The 18,902-nt window shown below is 44.1% G+C and overlaps 1 protein-coding gene across 9 annotated transcripts in view; it reads left to right on the forward strand.

Moving 5' to 3' along the window:
- The window catches only part of nav3 (neuron navigator 3), a 284,512-nt gene that overhangs the window by 179,370 nt on the left and 86,240 nt on the right, over window positions 1–18,902 (forward strand). For all 9 annotated transcript variants that reach the window (XM_064342429.1, XM_064342430.1, XM_064342427.1 and 6 more), the window contains 2 exons: window positions 5,226–5,298; window positions 10,469–10,652. In XM_064342429.1, coding sequence (XP_064198499.1) covers window positions 5,226–5,298; window positions 10,469–10,652 — 257 coding nt within the window. The remainder of the gene's footprint in view (window positions 1–5,225; window positions 5,299–10,468; window positions 10,653–18,902) is intronic.

Consider the following 18,902-nt stretch of genomic DNA (forward strand, 5'->3'; position numbering starts at 1 on the left):
GACTGTTATGGACCGGCTCGCATTGTTTTTGTTTTCAGTTGAAACTCTGGAACTGGTTTAAATCTCTGCCATACTTCATGTGAATAGCCTGAACCAGCACTGCCTCACGTTTACATGAAGACAATAAGCATGAAACCACATTTTCCTCAATCCATTTCTCAGTCTGAGTTAGTTGAAATGATACAATATCAGTCGATTTTGATAGTTCAGGCAAGGTTGCCATGGAAGCTCAAAACTTTGTGTGACTCTAAATTTTCTAGCCTGGGTCACACAGAGGGAAAATTTAGGGAGTTGGATTCGTGACCAGAAGGCAGGTATCTTAACTCCACAACTGTGAGGGATTACGTTTGACCTGAATTGCTTCAGTATTAAGTATCCTACTTAATAAATGCATTACTTGATAAGATTCAGCAATGAGCACAGTGTCTACTAAACAAAGATAAATGTTAAAAAGCGTGCCTTTTGTGTAACTTTTCAGCGTTGTTTGAATGTCGACCAGGCTCATTTGGACAGGGTCTCGGGGGACAGATCAATCACGGGGTGAAATGACTCCTGACAGGGGAGGGTCGCGTCTGCTGCCGAACAAGTTTTGGGGCGATCGGGGTGCGCCGAGCGAATTTCAAACCACGTCTCGCACCGTCCCGACGTGCCTGGAATTCACGTCTATTTTGGTACGGTGGCTTGGGAGAGAGGGGTCGATTCGGTATTCTCTTTCTCTGTTATTCTGTGCTGTTTCCCCATTGCCGCAGGAGCCCCCATCAAAGCTCTCTCTGTTGTCTTAGATACATTTTTTAAGCAGGGAGAGGCTGTGTATTGAACGTCAAGTAAAGATGAAATTGCTTTCGAAGGCACACGTTGTAATAATCGAACATTTTTACGAGGCACTTATTTATACAAGCCGTTCTTTTGCCCCGTTGTGAAAGCGTATTGTCATAAAAACTTGGGTACGGAGCGATGTAAGAATTTAAAAATAATTTCACCCTGCATTCCAGCAATCACCAAGGAAGAAATGGGTTTGGGGAAACTATCAATGAAATTTTTCTTGATAAAACATGTATTGCTTCAAGGTCATTGCCACGGATAGTAATTGAAATTGAACAGAACTCTTTCATGCGATTTCATCATGCTGTCCTGTATATATAGTAACGTCCCAGGGATCGGTTTTAAAATATCCTGGGCTCAGCTGTTGGGTACTCTCTTAAAGCGCAGACCTCTCTCTCTCTGTCCCTTTCAATTAGGAGCAGGTCACACGTGACCCCCGACTGATTCGTCTGCTACCCACATCTCCTACACGAAACACCCAGTCAGTAACGGGAACCGCGAACCTTCACGGTTTAGGAAAAAAAGGAATAACTGGTTTCATTGGGGAAGGCACAGCATGGCCACCAGACAGACAGAGACAGCCATAGAGTGAAAGAACTGTGAAAGAGTCTGACTAGCGTTAGGTTATATTGTCCTTATAACATGGTCAGCATGGGTCTGGCAGTAGTACTGTAATCCACTGCTGTCTGAGTGTAAAACCCTGCCTGGGTTTTTTTTCGCAAACTGAGGGTCGGAATAGCAGTACTGACGACCTGGTAACAACAGAGACGGACATTCTGAGAGAACGCTTTCCAGAGCAGATGGCCAATAGAAAGACAGAAAGACCTAATTATATAGTTGATAGAAAGTCACTAGCGCTACTGTGGCAGTGACCTTCGATGTCATCACCCTTGCGTCTAAGGCTAGAGCTGTGGCCTTATTAACATTTGCGGCCGTGAGCTGCCCCAGCAGAAGCTAATCCTCTCTGTGGCAGCTGGGCATTGGGACCTGCTAATACTCTCTGTTTCAGTGTGCGGTGATGTGCCCAACTGCCTGGTATGGAATCCTGTCCATGCCAGTGCTGACTTTGTACAGTAGGCCAGCGGGGCAGTGCACAACGTGCTGTAGTACTGCCCGTGGAATGAGGATTTCTGCTTGTGCTGTCCTTTTCTTATCATGCAAGAACAATACAGGCATGTGAATTTGCAAACTTCTAAAAAATAAAAACATTTTCGTTGTACGCTGGTAGAAGAAATTGGCACATGTTTACGCTACAAACTGTGGCACTATATGTTTATTCCTTTATAAGTATCAGATCGACTGTTTTTAAATTTCCCAGGAATAGTGAATTATATATTTGATGAAATCTCTTATGAAAAATCTTCGTTGCCAGTCAAAAGTTTGATTTCAGCGCATTGGCGGCATTGCCTGGTGTCTGTGTCGTTCTCCTGATGGCTGTTTAGACCTACTGTGGTGGCGGCATTGTCACCGTCACAGAAAACCCATCTTCTGTTTATCTGCGGACCGCTCGGGCAGGTTCTCCAGAGGACACGCTGACTTAGGCTCCGTAAACCACCCCCAGTAATGTTATCTCAGCGTTGCAGCGATGTTTCGGCAGCACACTGACAGACCAACCACCGGCACAGTGTTGTGAATTTGCGGTAATTGAGTTAGCGATTTTAGTGGAACTGTGAGGTACTGTGGTACAGATGGGGGTGGAAGGGGATGGGGGGGGGGGGGGGGCGGCGCGGGGGGGGTTGATAAATATTCAGCAGGAGGGCTGCTTGTGTAGCCCACCAGCAGGGAGATGGAACAGACAGCGGCGTGTGTGATTGTTAAAAGGTTTGTCGTTTTTTGCTTTCGGCAAATTTTTGAGTGCCCTCTTGTGAAACGAAGCCCGTTTCAGGGTTAAATGAAAATGGTTCCATATCCCCCGTTTTACAGTATTTCCTAGACTGTGAAAATGAAAAATTAATTAAATACTTATCTGAGACATCCACTGGAGGTAAGTCGTATAATGTAATGTTCCATAACTGCAATAAATTGCCATTTTGTGTGGGGTAAATGGTATGTACTGTATTTCTGTACTGAATGGATTGATAATTGATATGTGCAAATAATACGGAGTGGATACAACATTTCTTCTTTGTTCGTTTCCTTTTGCATGTGCTGGAACTACTGCAGCTGAAGCGCATGCACTCCGTCATCAGGTGCCTGTTCTTCACACTACAGGCCACACGGTACTACAGTAGAGCTAGCACCAGTCGGAAGACAGGTGCATTGTTAGTTTTAAGTCTGAGCCGCTGTGCTACATTATTTGAGAGGAAATAAGAGAAATCTTAATGGTTTACCCCCCTCCCACATGAATGCGTGCACACACACACACACACACACAAAGAAATACGCATAAATATGCTGTCATTGTACTGTGCTTTGGACCCCTGATCATGTCATCAACTGATGACAGACCAGGATGAACTTGTGACTATATCTCAGCATGTGTTCTCTGTGAAAACCTTGTGTAAGTGACTTGAAAGCACTGAGCATTTTTTTCTTTTTCATATGAGTGGTTTCACTCAGAGTTCACTGACAGAGCGTTTTCATCACAACAATACAATTTGCCATTTCACTGTAAACATAATACAAATTACAAATCAACTGCCACTAGGCATAAAATGTAAACAGCTTTAGAAGTTGAATTATTAAATAAATAAAAGGACCAACTAGAGGAGTCTTCCATTGCAGTTTTGGCTATGAACTCTGTATTTAGAGAATAAATGTGTGTTCTCAAATATTTACCTTATATTACCTTTGATGACATCATCATGAGTGGACCACATCTGTGTCTCAACAATGTGGAGTCATATAAAGAGGGTTCTTGAAGCCCTTCCCTTCAAATAAAAATCATGAGAAAAGGACACATCACCCAGAAAAGCTGTGGTTTATATTGCACCATACTACAAAAATAATTATACTGCTTGTCACTAAATGAATTAGCTTTTAAATAAAGCATAACCTTTCATTTTGAGTTCAACCTGAATAAAAAATGGAAAGGTAGAATTACCAGGTTACCGAGACATCTGCGGAGCTCCCTGTACTCTCCTGAAGCCAAATTCATTCAGATTTTCGTTATTGCAGATGAGCACCGGGGACAGCGGATATTGTTGCAGTAAATATTTGAATGTGTTCATTAAGAAATGGCATGAGAATGTAAGCCAGTGGTGTGTGGCAGATGGGTCACATGCCTGTCTGATTACGCTTCGTCTGTGTTTATTCTGCGCCGACGTGCTGATATTACCGCCCGTCTCTGATCACTGGGACTTTTTGTTTTGCCTTTGGTTTCCTTTCTGGAAACGAAACGGCCCATAAATTCGAATCACTTCCTCAGCAAAAAAAAATAAAAATAAATAATAATTTAAAAAAATAGAGGTCAAGCGTTTGGCTCGACCAAACGACACCGCGCGAGGTTAGCAAGTGTGTGTGTGTGTGTGTGTGTGTGTGTGTGTGTGTGTGTGTGTGTGTGTGTGTGTGTGTGTGTGTGTGTGTGTGTGTGTGTGTGTGTGGGTGTGTGAGTTGAGTTTGAGGAAGTTTATGAAGTGGGCTGGATGGCGATCTGGCCAATCGGGGCTGACTGTGAGGATGGCGGTTGGGGGTCTGGCCAATCGGGGCTGCCTGTGAGGATAGCGGTTGGCGGTCTGGCCAATCGGGGCTGCCTGTGAGGATAGCGGTTGGCGGTCTGGCCAATCGGGGCTGACTGTGAGGATAGCGGTTGGCGGTCTGGCCGATCGGGGCTGACTGTGAGGACGGCAGTTGGCGGTCTGGCCAATCAGGGCAGACTGTGAGGACGACGCCGCTGTCACGGCGCGCAGCTCCGCGGCTGTCATGGTGAGATGAACTTCAGGAGCGGGAGGCAGATTTCACACTCAATATCCATCCGCTGCGCCCGCCATCTGACCCCCACCAGGTGAAGATGTAGCCGTCTCATTTCAACATGGCTGCTCGCGGCGGACGAGTGAACAATAACGCGTGCAGCCGGTGGGGGGGGGGGGGGGTGGGGTTGGGGGGCGTGAATGGGGGGGGCGGGTGGTCGGTGGCTGTCCATTCGCATGCTTTCGCTTGACCGTTGAATTGTATCTCTGCACAAGTGGGGGGTGCAGCAGGTCCATGGCGTACCGCCTTTTACATCTTGCTTTGTTTCCGCTGATCTTGAGTAGAATGGCCATTGTCTATAGGGTAGGGGAGGGGCGGAGCTTAGCAGAAAGAACAATGGCTGCTTTGTGGTTAACGGCGATCGATCGACGCAGTCGTCCATGTCAGATCGGCCCGGCGAGCGCAAGGTTCTCCTGCATCCGTACGCCTCCCGCAGCCGCGTCTGACGGGGAGCGCTGAACTCTTCTTTTCCTCTTTTTGCCGCCCTTTTTCAGATCGAGAACGTGGACGCCTGCCTCAGTTTCCTGGAAGCCAGAGGAGTGAATGTGCAGGGTCTGTCCTCAGAAGGTAAGGTGCCATTTTTTTTTTTTTTTCCCGTTTTTCTCGCTGAGGTACAGTAGATGTCCCAGGGTGTGTCCAGACCCGGGTTCTTAACTGTGAATCTATCTGAGTGGCAGTGTGGAACAGGGGTGTGGCCACAACAATATGCACAGCTTGGTCTGATGTGACCTTGTCGAATTACACCTTCCACGTGTAATTACATTTGCATTCAGTCTGTGTATTGGCGATGGCAATGATGCCATAATATAGATGTCCAATAATATATCAGACACATGACTTACATGACTAAAGAAAATTAAGAGGAGAGCCACTACAGTTATGTTTAATTCATTTCAGTCTTTGTCATCCCGACAGCAAATGTGGTGTGCCGAACAGTATCATGCACAAATACACAATTAAGCTACACACAGTAATTTTCAATAGACAGCAATGGAAACTGCATACAATGGAGCTTCTGTTTTGGACATCCTGAAAGAGCTTATGTATTGGGGCCCTGTCTGGCGCAACTATATGAAAGGAAACAAAAAGGACGTGAAAAAAAAGGGAACTGTATATATGGTGCGGAGGTTTAGAACCCCTCTCTAATTTAAGACTTTGGGTGTCGCCTAAGATGGCTGACAGTTCAAGTTCTCACCTCGTTGGAGTAAAGCCCAAACCTTTGGCATCTTGCTTTCCATATACAGGCCGTTCAGCCGCCCCGATAAATTGCTAACCCCCCCCCCCCCCAAAAAAAAAAAACCAAGTGACTGCAAACCTGGAATTCAGACTCCCTGAGTGTAAAGACTACAGGGTGACTTCAGTCCTGTTTTTACTGGTTTCTATAACGTCCTGTACGGAGGACTTTATGGCAATACTGTCTGAAGGCGAGCACTGTTTTCTTAAGCTGAGAAAACAAAGCTCGCTGGAACATCCTTTCACATCTTGCTGGCACGGTTGCATCAGCTGTGCACTAACATATTAATCACCTGCGATCATGGATATGTTTTATGACACATCAGAAAAATCAAAGCCATGTTGCGTATGTCTGCTGGGTATTTTGTTTGTCCAGGAATGGAATGCATTGCAATAATCTCCTGGAATAAAAATATGTACTATTGCATGTAAATTATGTATTTTCTGAATGGAATTTGTGATGTTTTTGCGCCTTAAATTTACATACTGTTAAACTTGCATACGTAGATTCATGAGGATAACATTAGTTATTGCTAATTAGCTCATTGACTGTAAGTGCATTGAGGCTTATGGCCCTAATTCAGTTGACTGTGTTTATGCAGTCCTCTATGGAAGATGTTGAGTGACTATGAGGTCTGTCAGCACTCTGTTTCTAGCTCAGAGTAATTACCTGACACTGCTACAGTCCGGCATGCATGGAGACATGCTGCTGTTGACTACCATGAGCGCTAGAAGCACGTCGTTGATTGTTTGTTTATTTGGTCGTGCGTCTGTGCTGCTGACGCTCCCTGCGCCCCCCCCCCCAGCGTTGGGTAATGCGACAGAACGATCATTTACAAAGACAGCCCTTTGGAAGCGAGGCGCTCGCAACTTTGCTCATCGATAATTCATTTAAAACGGCGATCGTGACGTCCCCCAGTTGATCCTCGCTACAAAAAGATATGGCTGTCCTCCCGCACAGAGTTTGCGCATAGCAAATGTACTCGGATGATATGAGTGCACATTGCAATCTGGGGTAAATTGACCATCATGGTCTCCTCATTTGAGCCAATGTGCAGAAGCTATATGAATTTTGCTCTGTTTATGTGAATATGCAAGATGAGATGAGAAAAAAATGATGGTGTGTGGCTCGATTTCCTGTGCAAACATTCAAAAAATGTCATTCTAATGGACAATAAATGGATAATAACATGACGTAAGATATTATTTTGCCTATTTGTTAGACCCCGGCCTCCACAGATCAGACTCCAACACACATTTAGACCTGTGCATACCCAGTAAAATGTCCAGTGTTAAATCAACTCTTGTAGTGTGCATATGGTCACTTTTGGACGGATATGTACACTTTTAGAGTTGAATTAACACTGGGAATTCTGCTGTGCACGATCCAGACCTTGTGAGTGCTTTAAAAACGGCTCTGGCCACATTCAGTCTAGTTACTATTGGTAAAGATGGCTCTTCTGTCATCCTGTTTCTGTGGAAACTCCTACGTGTACACTTCCCTAAGTCACAGAGAGCATGCCCACACACGCGCCCATACTGGCCTATCAGACACCTGGCCCTATGTGCTACATCGCCATGGTTTCCAATGCACCAAGAGTAGAATTCTCTGCACCCCATCATATGTCACACGCACTCGGTAGCAGCATCGATTGTGATCTCTGACAGATGTGATTTTTTACAAAAAGTGAGCGAACATACCACATGCTCGCGGTGTCTGACTGGTATCCTGTATGCTCTACTACTGTGCTTCCAAAAAGCTGCAATAAACACACTTAGCATGGAAGTAGCATACTTTTTCCTTTCTTTTATTTGCTACCCATTGTGGAACCCTGAATTATATCCCCTATAACTTACGTTACGTGGCAAAGTAGAAAATGGTTTCTTTCTCGCCGCTAAAAACATGCATTATTATATTCGTTGTCCCTATTTACCAGTCAACAAACGAATATATCCAGCGAATAAATATGAACGTATAAATGTCCCGGCTTGAGACGCGAGTACGGACGACTTCCGCAAGACTTACGCCTCCGCTGACTTCCGGTCGCGGAGGTGAAACGGAGTCCATCCGTTGCGTCAGAGCGCCCGGGAGAGTTACGGTCCCCTTGTTTCATTTCCTCCTTCGCTCTGAGCTGTTTACGATGAGATCCGTCGCGTCCGAAAGAGGATATGAGCAGAGGCGGCCGTTGTGTGAACCTGCTTCACTTTCGCTGGAGTCTTTATGATGAGGTTCCCTTTTTAAAAAAATAAAATGAGGCCTGGGCTGTTCAGCTCAGTTGGCTGTAGTAAGATACGGTGCCGCTCTGCTTCTAACTGAACCGTTACAAGTTTTGCTTACGCCACTGTTACGGTTGCTCTCCACACCCGCAAACATAAGCGATGCCGACACCAAGGTTTCCCAATAATAACCAATACTTTTTATTATTAGAACACCATACGTAAGGACAAAATAACTATACAACATAAGGTGAAAATCCAGACACGGCTGTGGTCCAACGGCGAGGAGAAAATCAAGCCCCCTCCTGAGGAGCCGACTCCAGGCTTCCTTTTATGGGCACCACCACAGGTGCTTCCAATTATCTGAAACAAGAAAACGCAGGCCTCCAAATCGCCAGCGCCCCCACCTGACGCGGAGGGGCGTAACAACCACAAAAGGCTGTCAATCAACTTTGTGACTCACAAACAACCTGAAAAATAGGTTTATGAAACTCTGACGTTTATGGGATGTCTTCAGCTGTTCTTTTATTCTTAGTTTGCCTAAGAATAAAAAAGTTGTACCTCTTGTGTTACATAACAAGCAAAAGTACATGACTGCAGTGCATTCCAAATTCATTTGCAATAACCCTTCCAGAAATGCAGAACAACAATTCAACAATTGATTGTGCAAAAACTGTTTCGTCCTAATCAATATTTAATAAGGTTACTGTAATCATTTATTTTTTCATTAATGCCCGTAAAATTAAGTGAATAATATTTTCTGATGTGTCAAGCATATCAGTTTGCTGTATTGATTAATTAAAAATGCTACAAATCCTCAAATCATCAAATGTAAATATATATCTGTAATGTGTCAACTAGTACCGTAAATCATCAATGCGGTCCGAACTTTCAGCTGTCTTAGTTCAATGGAAAAGTTTCTGTAACATTTCAAAAGACATTTCATTTCTCTAAAGAAAACAGCTATTTGGTCTTTAATAATGTATTGTATAAATTATAGGTGCCAGGCATTATAATTCAATGTCTTGAAGATTAATCACCTAAACTTTTGCAATTTAAAAACATGCCTTGGATAGCTGCTTAAGAACAAACTTTTACTGCATCATAAGCGTTTTAGGGTTCAATCGTTCAAATCTGTACACATTATTAAAATAGTTTTTGGTATGAAACCAATTTCACTAAAGATTGCAGTATTGGTCCACTGATTGTTGCTGCAATGCGATCAATGCGCTTTGAGCAAAACCCCATTTTTCACATTTTTCTACCTGCGATTAAATGTAATCTTTTCAGTTCTGGATAAACTCAACACAGGCAACAGGCTGTTTACAGTATGTAAATACATGCACGGCACAGCATACAAAAAGCATTGGTCAGAATTTACAATAAACTTTTAAAAATCAACTTAGAACAGTTGGGAAACATGTTATTACCTCTTAATTATCATGTAATAGCTTGCTTTACAAATACAGTGTTTTAAAATGGATGGCATACCATGTATTATATCTCATTCTCCAGTGTGACATGGTGTATTAGTGGGATATCCTCTGACCAAAATTCTTGCACAAATGCTTGGAATGACTACACAGTCTTTAGGAAGGCTTTGGTAATATACTTTATGGACCAATAATAAATTGTCTTTATGAGGGGTAAACAATGGGCTGATACCTTATGTAACATACTAAGATCTGTTTTTACATTTTGCACATTTTCACATTTCCGTGTAACATGTTTTTGATAAAGAAGCCTATCGATGATAATTACCGGTGTTTACGGGCTGTATAATTGTTACAGCAAAAACAGACCAGAATTCCTCAGTGAAAAATAAGACTAATTTACATCTAAAGTGCAGGAACAACCAGATGGGAAATTATGACTCCATTTGTGCTGGCTGATTGTGTATTTTGATGTAATAATTACTAAACTGTAATGTATTTCTACAGCACAATTCACTCATGTGTGTCCTAATGTTGTAAGCAGGCCTTTATGAAATATGTGGTCCATTTATTTTGCCCTCTGGAATATAACAGGTTCATACAAAACAAGAGGAAGAACTCTTATTTTTTTTTCCCGGGCATACAATAATGTTGTATGCACTTTGTGCACAAACCTCAGGCATGAATGCCATTGATTCTCTATATTCTGTATGTGCAGCAACGGAAACAAATCATTCAGCCATTTTGTGAGGCCTGTCTGATACCGGTATGATAGTTTTTTTTTTGTTTTTTTTTGTTGCTCTTTGCATGAATGGCATGGTAAGTTGTGTGTGTCTCTCTTTAAATTTTGCCAGAAATTTGGAATGGGAATCTGAAGACCATCCTGGGGCTCTTCTTCAACCTCTCCCGGTATAAGCAGCAGCAGCAGCAGCAGCAGCAGTACTACCAGTCCCTTCTGGAGCTCCAGCAGCAGGTCACACACCAGGCCACCGGGGCGGCGACAGCGAGCCACCACAAGACGCAAGATATGCAGTCCAGGTAGCTCCTCCCCCAGTAGCACGTCACATTAAGGTCCAGCTATGCCTGCGTAGTAAAACTGTTACTAATGTGCTTACAAGAGGTTATTTCTGAGTATCTCCAACGGAGGGTAACATGGAACACAACAACTGGGGTATTCTTAATAAACATTGCCTGTTAGTTTCACAAGGTGTCTTTGTGATACAGAGTGATTTCATATTAACAGGAGAGATGTAGCAGGCCTGGCCTTGTTTCACATGTGTAATTTATAATACCGCTAGCTGTTCTTCCATTTTTACGTACGTTGGAGTTACTCAGCAATAACCCCTTGTTACCAAATTAGCAAGGTATTGCTGCACCATATTAAGTATTTGAATACAGTGACAACTGTGTGGCTAAATGGCGGGCTTAAAATAAAACTGCTGGATGTGTGATTAATTATTAACTCATCCTATTCTCTACCAGGAAGGAGGAGAACAGAGTGCAAAATCAATTTCTGAAATGACTGTTAATTTGTCCTCTAGAACTGGAGTTGGCCACCACTTATCCAGGTTCATTACAGGGGTTTATCGATACAGCAAATTATTTTATGGTCCAGAGATGTTAAAGACCCTAAGGGGAATGAGCTTCCTCATTTAGTTATTTATCTCACTGAATGACAGGTAAATTCAGGATATTTTCGTTCTGAATATTAAATGATGGACGTTTCTACGCTTATTGGATGACTGCAATTCAGTATAATTTTTATGATGTTGTCAATAGAATGAACAGTTGTACTCCAGTCTTCACCATTCTGTCATCATAGTTCTTGATGTTGCTACTATAGTGTGCAATTATTCTTCACATTGCTGTTCAGCGTTTGACGAGACATTGATGCCCAAAACAATCCTATTTTATTAAGAGACGTCAGTATTTAAATACACTGTACATTTACAATATTTACAACCCAATGATCCGATCCATAATCTAACATTTAAATACTTCCCCTATGTTCTAGTTGGCAGACTGTAGCTGCATAATCCCAAATGGTTTACATCCTGAATGCAAGTTAGACAAACAAAAAAACTGGAATACCAGACACGGGCGATATTCCCGTTGGGGAATCATGTTGCAGCCTTGCGGAGTTGATCTGCAGCCACGCCATGCCAAGGGGGAAAGTGCTGAGCCCTTGTTACTGCCAGGGCCCAGGCAAGACTGTACTGCGCAAGCAGCCCATACTGTAGCTTCACTGGAGGAAACACAGCTGTTTCATTCCTGCCAGAGCCCCCCCTAGAATTCCTAAGTGGCCAATGACAGGTGGTGCTAAGACCCCTGCCAGAACAGGAAACAAGGCTAGTGGGGCACTTCAGATTCGCTGCAGATCCATTCATGCTGGGACATGATGGAGTGGTGTTAGGATATAAATGAGCATATATGCAGCTCAGCTTGTGCGGTTATTGCAGAGATTGTATTCAGTTAAATTCTATTTTATTGTGTAATGCAGAGACACTGTCACGAAGGTGCTTTTCAGAAGGAACAGAAAGGAAAAACAAGAACCGAAACTCCCAAAAAGTGAGCAATTGCGGTAAAAAATCTCCCCAGTGGGAATAAACCCACTCAAGCGGTGGCGAGAGAAAACTGTGGATCACACGCGGTCAGAGACTTTCTACCAACAGTCATAAATGGCGTAATTGTGTTATGGGAAAACAGGTAAAAGTTCTGAAAGGTGTAATCATGGCAGACGGGTTGGTACACTGTAAAGGAATGTGTTACTCTTCAAATGGAGCAGCTCTTTAAATGAGTCGACATCGTGTTTCCAGTTTGCAGACGTGATGCTAAATGAGTGGTCGTGTTTTGTCTCGGGCACTGGATGCCAAACGAACACACGTCCCTCAGGGGGATTCCTCAGTTGCTATCGGTGACCAGTACAGTTTGAATGCACCAGCTGAGCCGCGCGGCACACATTCGCGACTCTCTGCTTTCCGGTTACAGTATCGCCTCATTTCAAATTCAGCCCACCAGGCAGGTCCCTGCTGTCTTTGCTAATCTTATTTCGGTCTGAACTCCAAATGTTATAAAAAGTAAAAAAAAAAAACGCTGTCTGGGCTCCTGAAGAATGAAGCCAGAGGCTTTTTATAAAACCAGCCAGCCCCCCCTGCCCCCCCCCCCACCCCCCTCTCCCTCCCGCAGGCCGAGTCCCCGGTTACAGTTTCAGGGTCCGGTCTTTTATAGAACGCACCTGCCAGGGCCGGACATAGCGAGCGCGCGAAACGGCTAGCCCGTTAGCGTCCAGACACCGGGGAGCCGCAGTGGTCCGTGGGATCGTAGCGCTAATAGCACCACAGCTCTCGCCCGTTTTACCCGCCGTGTCTCGCCGTCCCGCCAGCTGGCCTCTAGAGCCGGGGGAAAGACGAGCCCTCGCCATGCTAAATGCCCTGCCGCTGCCCAGCTGCCCTCTGCTACCACACCGTTACATTACATCTACATTACAGTTACAGGCATCTTATCCAGAGCGGCAAACCGACTCTTTACGCTTAGCTCTGTTTGTGCTTTGTTGTTTGGTTCCGACAGGGATGGCTTCTGGGATTGGGGTTAATAAGCAGCTAGGCTATGCTATGATATGCTGTCATAGAGTAATAGTACTAATCTGTCTCTTGTAGTTTTTGTTGGGTGAAACTTAGAAACTCTATTTGAACAATTTTGACAGTTGCAAAATGTTTTGGGACGCCCGAAAGCATTAAGGTGCATTTGATAAATTTAGTTGATCCATTCAAAAGATATAGATTCATTGTAAGAAAGAAAGGTGAAAATTGTTTGTTCTTTTTTATCGTAAAATCATGTTATTAATCTGTTCTGTTCCGTACTGGTGAATTGTAATGCTTGTGTTGTAGCCTTTGTAGTACCGTACAGCCTCAAGCATTTCTGTAGGTTTTCTAGGTGGGTCATGTGCTTGTTATGTAGGTCATGTTCCATGGTGACCCACAGACACAACCATTTGGACTGGAATTTACGGTGTCAGAGTGCTCCGGTACAGTATATCAGACCAGAAAGGCGATCTCTGTGGCTCCCAGACATGGCGGAGTTTCAATACCGCAGTGATCGCAGTGACATCACGCCAACTCCGACTGAAACGTAATGAGGTGCGTGTTACTGTAGATGCTACTTTAGCGTTGATGTGCAACATAGTGCCCCCCCCCCGCATCACGCTGACATGCTAGAAAGCTATTCTCAAACCGTCTAAATGTGGTAAAGCCATAATTAAATCTCGGCAGTGAACGGGCTTTAGGTACGCCGGCTTTCGAAGCACCACAGACGTCTGTCTCGTTCGCCAGACGGGAGGTATTCACGTCGGCGCGGTTCCTCTGGGTCACGCAGTTGACCCGCGTAGACCAAGGACATTGTGACGTCAGCGATTCCTGCACACAGCAGCACGAGGCCCTGTTCTTGCCCTGTGAGTGTTATAATTTAAAGCCTGCTGAATGGTATCGCGTTAGCTACGTGCAGAATAAGGTTACATTTTATAGCAACCACGTATTGTCAAAAAAAAAAAAAAACAAGCAAAATCCCATTCAAGTTCATTGGAAGATAAAGGTGGAAAGTTTTTTGGTTTCTCAGCGCTACTGAGGTAAAGGGAACTACATCTGGTTTGGTTTAGCGGATGAATAAGTAGTGGGCCCCAGTGAAGACCATTACTGTCTTTTCGCCGGTCGAATTTGATTAGAGTTTGGGAGCTGTGGCTTCGTTTTTTGAAGAATGCGTCTGCTCACGGGTCATCATTTCACTACTCCGTAATCCCTACCTGAGGCAAACTGCCTGGGCCTCCTCTGTACGGGATGGGCTTGTTGCCGCGGCGATGGTGATTTATGCCTCCCCTGGATGACAGCTGGAGGCGTGGATGTGACGCCTCGGACGAGGTGGGCGAGAGGAGGAGCGGGAGCGGGATACCGTTCTACTGAAGTGCGAGATGTGTTCTCGGGACGAACGACAGCCTTCATTACTCATTCTGAAGCTGCTATCTTCCTGGCCAGAGTCGGTTTTTCACTCTGGTCCTGCTTAAAAGGCACCCAGAGAGGAAACGAAAATTGAATGATGTGTAGTCATTTTCTTTTTTTTTCTTTTTGGTCGTGAGGGATTACCTGAAAGGGGCCGTACTGTCATTTCTGAATGAATTTGGAGTATGTCCCGCCAACCTGTAACTTAGCGGGATTGCATGTCTGCCCCCCCCCCCCCCATATTAACTCATAAGAATCTGGGGGAGCCTGCGGAAACCTAGAATTTGGGGTCCCCTTGTTTGGTGACAGTCTCTCCCATGTGCTGAAAGTCTTCTTTTGGCTGTTTTCTCATCACAAACAGCAGGCGAAAAAAAAAAAAAACTGCTCTCAGTGGCCAGTTATCATCCATGATTAATTTTTGCGACGGCTCACGATTCATTAGAGAAAGTATTAATTACCCGTGAAAAGGAAAGGGATCATTTCAACTCGAGCTAATTACAGCCCGGGCAGTTTGAACTGGAACTTGCCACGGACCATTGCTGTTCAGCTCCGATTTTAATGTCTTTTCAGCAATGCAAAAACAATAGCCGAAAATGCCTGGGTGCTGCTGTGCTGAAATGTCCATTAGTCAGAAGTGATTCAGCAACAGGGAGCGGTATGCTTTTTTTTAAAATGTATTTCTTTATCGGATTGCTATACCGCTTTGCACAATTTCACATACAGGATGCCATAGTTGGATGTGCTTAATTTCTTCATTTCACCTTGAGTCATCAGAGTGTCACGCCCTTAACACAGTGTTCAAATTTCTACTAGTACACAGTTATTAATTGAATTTTATTGTTTGAGGGCCTTGTACAGGTGAAAAGCACATGGGATGGTCTTTGTAATTCTCATTCTGTATACAGTACGCCTACAGTTTGCTTTCGCCGTCTATGATTTCAAAACCAAAACATAAGATTCAAGTAGAAGCCCCACATCAGTCTTACTTGGATTATGATAGTGCGCATAGGTTTTAAAACCGATACCGTTCCCAGTATTGTCAATTTAGCTTAACTTAAGGTATGGCAAAGTGACATTGCATTACATATTAGAGATATGAAAACTTATTTTACAGCCTTGCACTATGGCATTGATGAAAAGCATGTTTACTTCAACAGCAGTGATTTTGACAAAACAGTGAAGGTTTAAAAGTCATCCTGCTTTCAGGGATTGCATTACTGCAGGACTGTACATTTTTCAAGCAGAATGAAAATGCGTACTGTGCTCTGCAAGTGCCAACGTAGGCTATCCATCATGGCATTCAACTTAGTTCTGAGTTGGGAGGTGTTTGTATTGATTTGCAAAAACTGCATAAGTGTAATATTCAGTTGGGGGGAAAAACAGAATGATGTGGCTCACATTTATCCTAAATGCAAAATGCGCTCGAAATAGGCTATCGATTCTGCAAAAACACCCAGATCAACAGCAGCATTATTAATCAACAAGCTGATTTCTGTTTTGACAGTGAGTAGGTAAAAAAAATAACATAAAAAACAGAGCAGACAGATCGTGTGAAAACTGAAGTGCTATTTTGTGATATGATACTGGCAACACATTTAAAGATTTAGCTATCTAGCTAATTCACTACAGAGTAACGACAAGCTAATAAACTGACAACTTGGCTAACTATCCAAAACATGTGAGTGCCACATCACATTGGTCTGTGTGTAATCTCTTGAACGGAACTACCTAAGGATGCAAAATGAATTTCAGTGCAAACTGACAATAAAGTTACTTCATATTACTAGTGCTATTACTCCCAAAATTAACTGACATCGGCAGGCTATGACTGCTAGCATTAAATTGGTTTGCTAGATAGCCAATATCCAGACATTTCATGCTAGCAATCTGGCTAGTTGTCTGAAAATAGTGCATTATTGCATGTTATTATTTGTACATTTCATATTATCAATCCTTGGCTGTTAATCTGTGAAACCACAGATATAATGGAGTAAAGTGTGGAGTACTCAGACACGGCAGTTACTATGAGAGCCCCACAAGTGTTCTTTCTTTTTTTTTTTTGTCACATCAGAACTGTTTGTGTTTAGCACATCAGTTTGTCAGCTACCCTGCCTTGCTATACCCAAATGGGACCCCTTGCTGTACCATGCATGGCTTTGCTTGAGACAAAATGGACTCACCACTCAGAAAGTTAGCTGGGTAAGATGCTGAAGACTGAAATATTCTATTTCTATTTTGTAATAAAATAGATACATTTTGAGCAGATTTGGATGCTCATTTTAAGCCTCATACATTGTGCTGTGATTGTGTGAAGTGCTTATTGCAGCATATCTAATATAAAGTGTAATTTAAATAGCCAAGACTTTGCCAATGATACAGCCAGTTCAAGACGAAGCAAAATAATGGTGCGATGATATTTTTTGACAAGCAGCCAAAAGTCACCTTTGAAACAAATTATAATATAATTACATTTCATAACATTTCCAGTCTAGGAGACTTGTCCTCTTGCTCTGTTTTGTCCCGGATATGAATTGCCAGTGCAACATAAGTGACCTCTGGGTCAACTTGCACACTTCCTACAGTAAGTGGGAATAATGAGTTTCAAGGCAGAGGACACTGAGGTCACGTGTGTTTTATTTCCTATATGTGGACTTGTCACTGGCTTTCAGTGTCCAACAGAGAGGCTTTGGAGAAGGAAGTAAGAGAATATATCAGATGTGGGATCTTACTTCTACCACTTTTACACAAGACCAAGCTATTACTCAATATTTAAATCAGTTTTTTCCACTTGTTGCCTGTTTATAAGTGGAGGAATTTCAGCAAAAGCCCAAGCACACTTCATTCTTCCAATGGTTTGTCAAATCTGCAAGTACATACTAGCACTTGAAGTGAATGTAAGCTCGTCGTGACAAATGACTGCTCCACGATTCGATGTTAGTATTACCTATTACGTCATTTGTTATGATGGACGTCCTCAATCTACAAGAACACTGCATAATGAAGCTAGTGACATGAGCACATAGATACTTAACTTTATGACACTCAATGAAGTTACCTGCAAATGATTGAGACGGCTTCGCCTGCTTTGGAGTTTCCCATGATAACTCCTTCCGTGTGAAGAAAGGCAGTTAGCCTGAGCAAACGAGCAGGCCGTCCCCTTTGCTCTTGAGTGAAATCCCAACTTCCTCCGCTCTGAAACGTCCTCGCTCGTTCTCCCCCCCCACTTCATCTTCCTCGCCCCTGTCCCCCGAGGCCCACCTCCTTCCTTCCCTCCCTCCCTCCCTCCCTCCCTCGCTCTCTCCATCCATCCATTTCGAGCGTTCAGGATGTGTGCGTCTCGCTACAGGCGGCTGGGTTGGAGGGCAGGCGATTTCTCACCCTGGAGGGCCATCGGAAGCTTTTAGTGACTCTGCCTCCCACCTCGTTGTCAACCCTCTGCTGAGCAGGTTTTTTTTTGGGAATGTATTTTTCAGGATTCTTTGTCAGTGTTCTAGAGCTCCATTGCTTTCGATTGCCAGTGGCAATTGTTACATCAGCACTGGAATGTTCAGTTGAGAACATTCTAATCACATAGTTGTGATCTCACAGCTTAAAGGGTTAACCCCCCCTCAAACACACAAGCAGGAAAAAAAATGTGTAAGAATGACCAACGAGGTCTTTGTTGCTACTGGGGTGGAGGAAGCAGGAACCACACCCTGCTCGATTGGTTACTTCTGCTTCCCCTTCTTCCCCTATTGGCTCTGCCTTTTGGGGGCGGGGTCAGAGGTAGGAACACCATGGGCGGCAGTTGAGTTTCCGTGCCAGCAACAGATGTGGGGATGTGGGGGGGGAGGTCCGGCATTGGGGGAGGCACGCTAGGTAAAGGGGGCTGATCCACAGGGGTTTAAAATTTGTCAAAACTTAACAGCTTAATGGCGAGAGGTGCAGTCGGAATGGAGTGATGGACTGGAGTGTGGTGGGTTTTTGGAATGAATTACAGACCGAGGGGGTTATTGAGATGCAAATTAATTACAAACTACCGGTCGGTTACTCATGCCGGACATTACGTTTGTCCGGACGGGACCGCAAACCGGACACGTACACGTAAATTGAAAACCGGACATTCCGGTAGGACATCTGGCGACCCTTGACCCGAGGAGGGGTTGGCCTGCCAAGGTCTCCCTCGCACCTGCGGTCGCGAATGCCGGCCGGCCACGCATCACGGTCAGCTGAGCTGAGGCCCGTCAAGGAGGAATGCAGCTCAGGGGGATCTCTCCAGTCGTCTCCAGCCTCTGAGGAGCGCTCTTTTCCCACAAAGCTG

Source organism: Anguilla rostrata, chromosome 7 (genome assembly GCF_018555375.3).
Source record: "Anguilla rostrata isolate EN2019 chromosome 7, ASM1855537v3, whole genome shotgun sequence".
NCBI classification, from domain to species: Eukaryota; Metazoa; Chordata; class Actinopteri; order Anguilliformes; family Anguillidae; genus Anguilla; species Anguilla rostrata.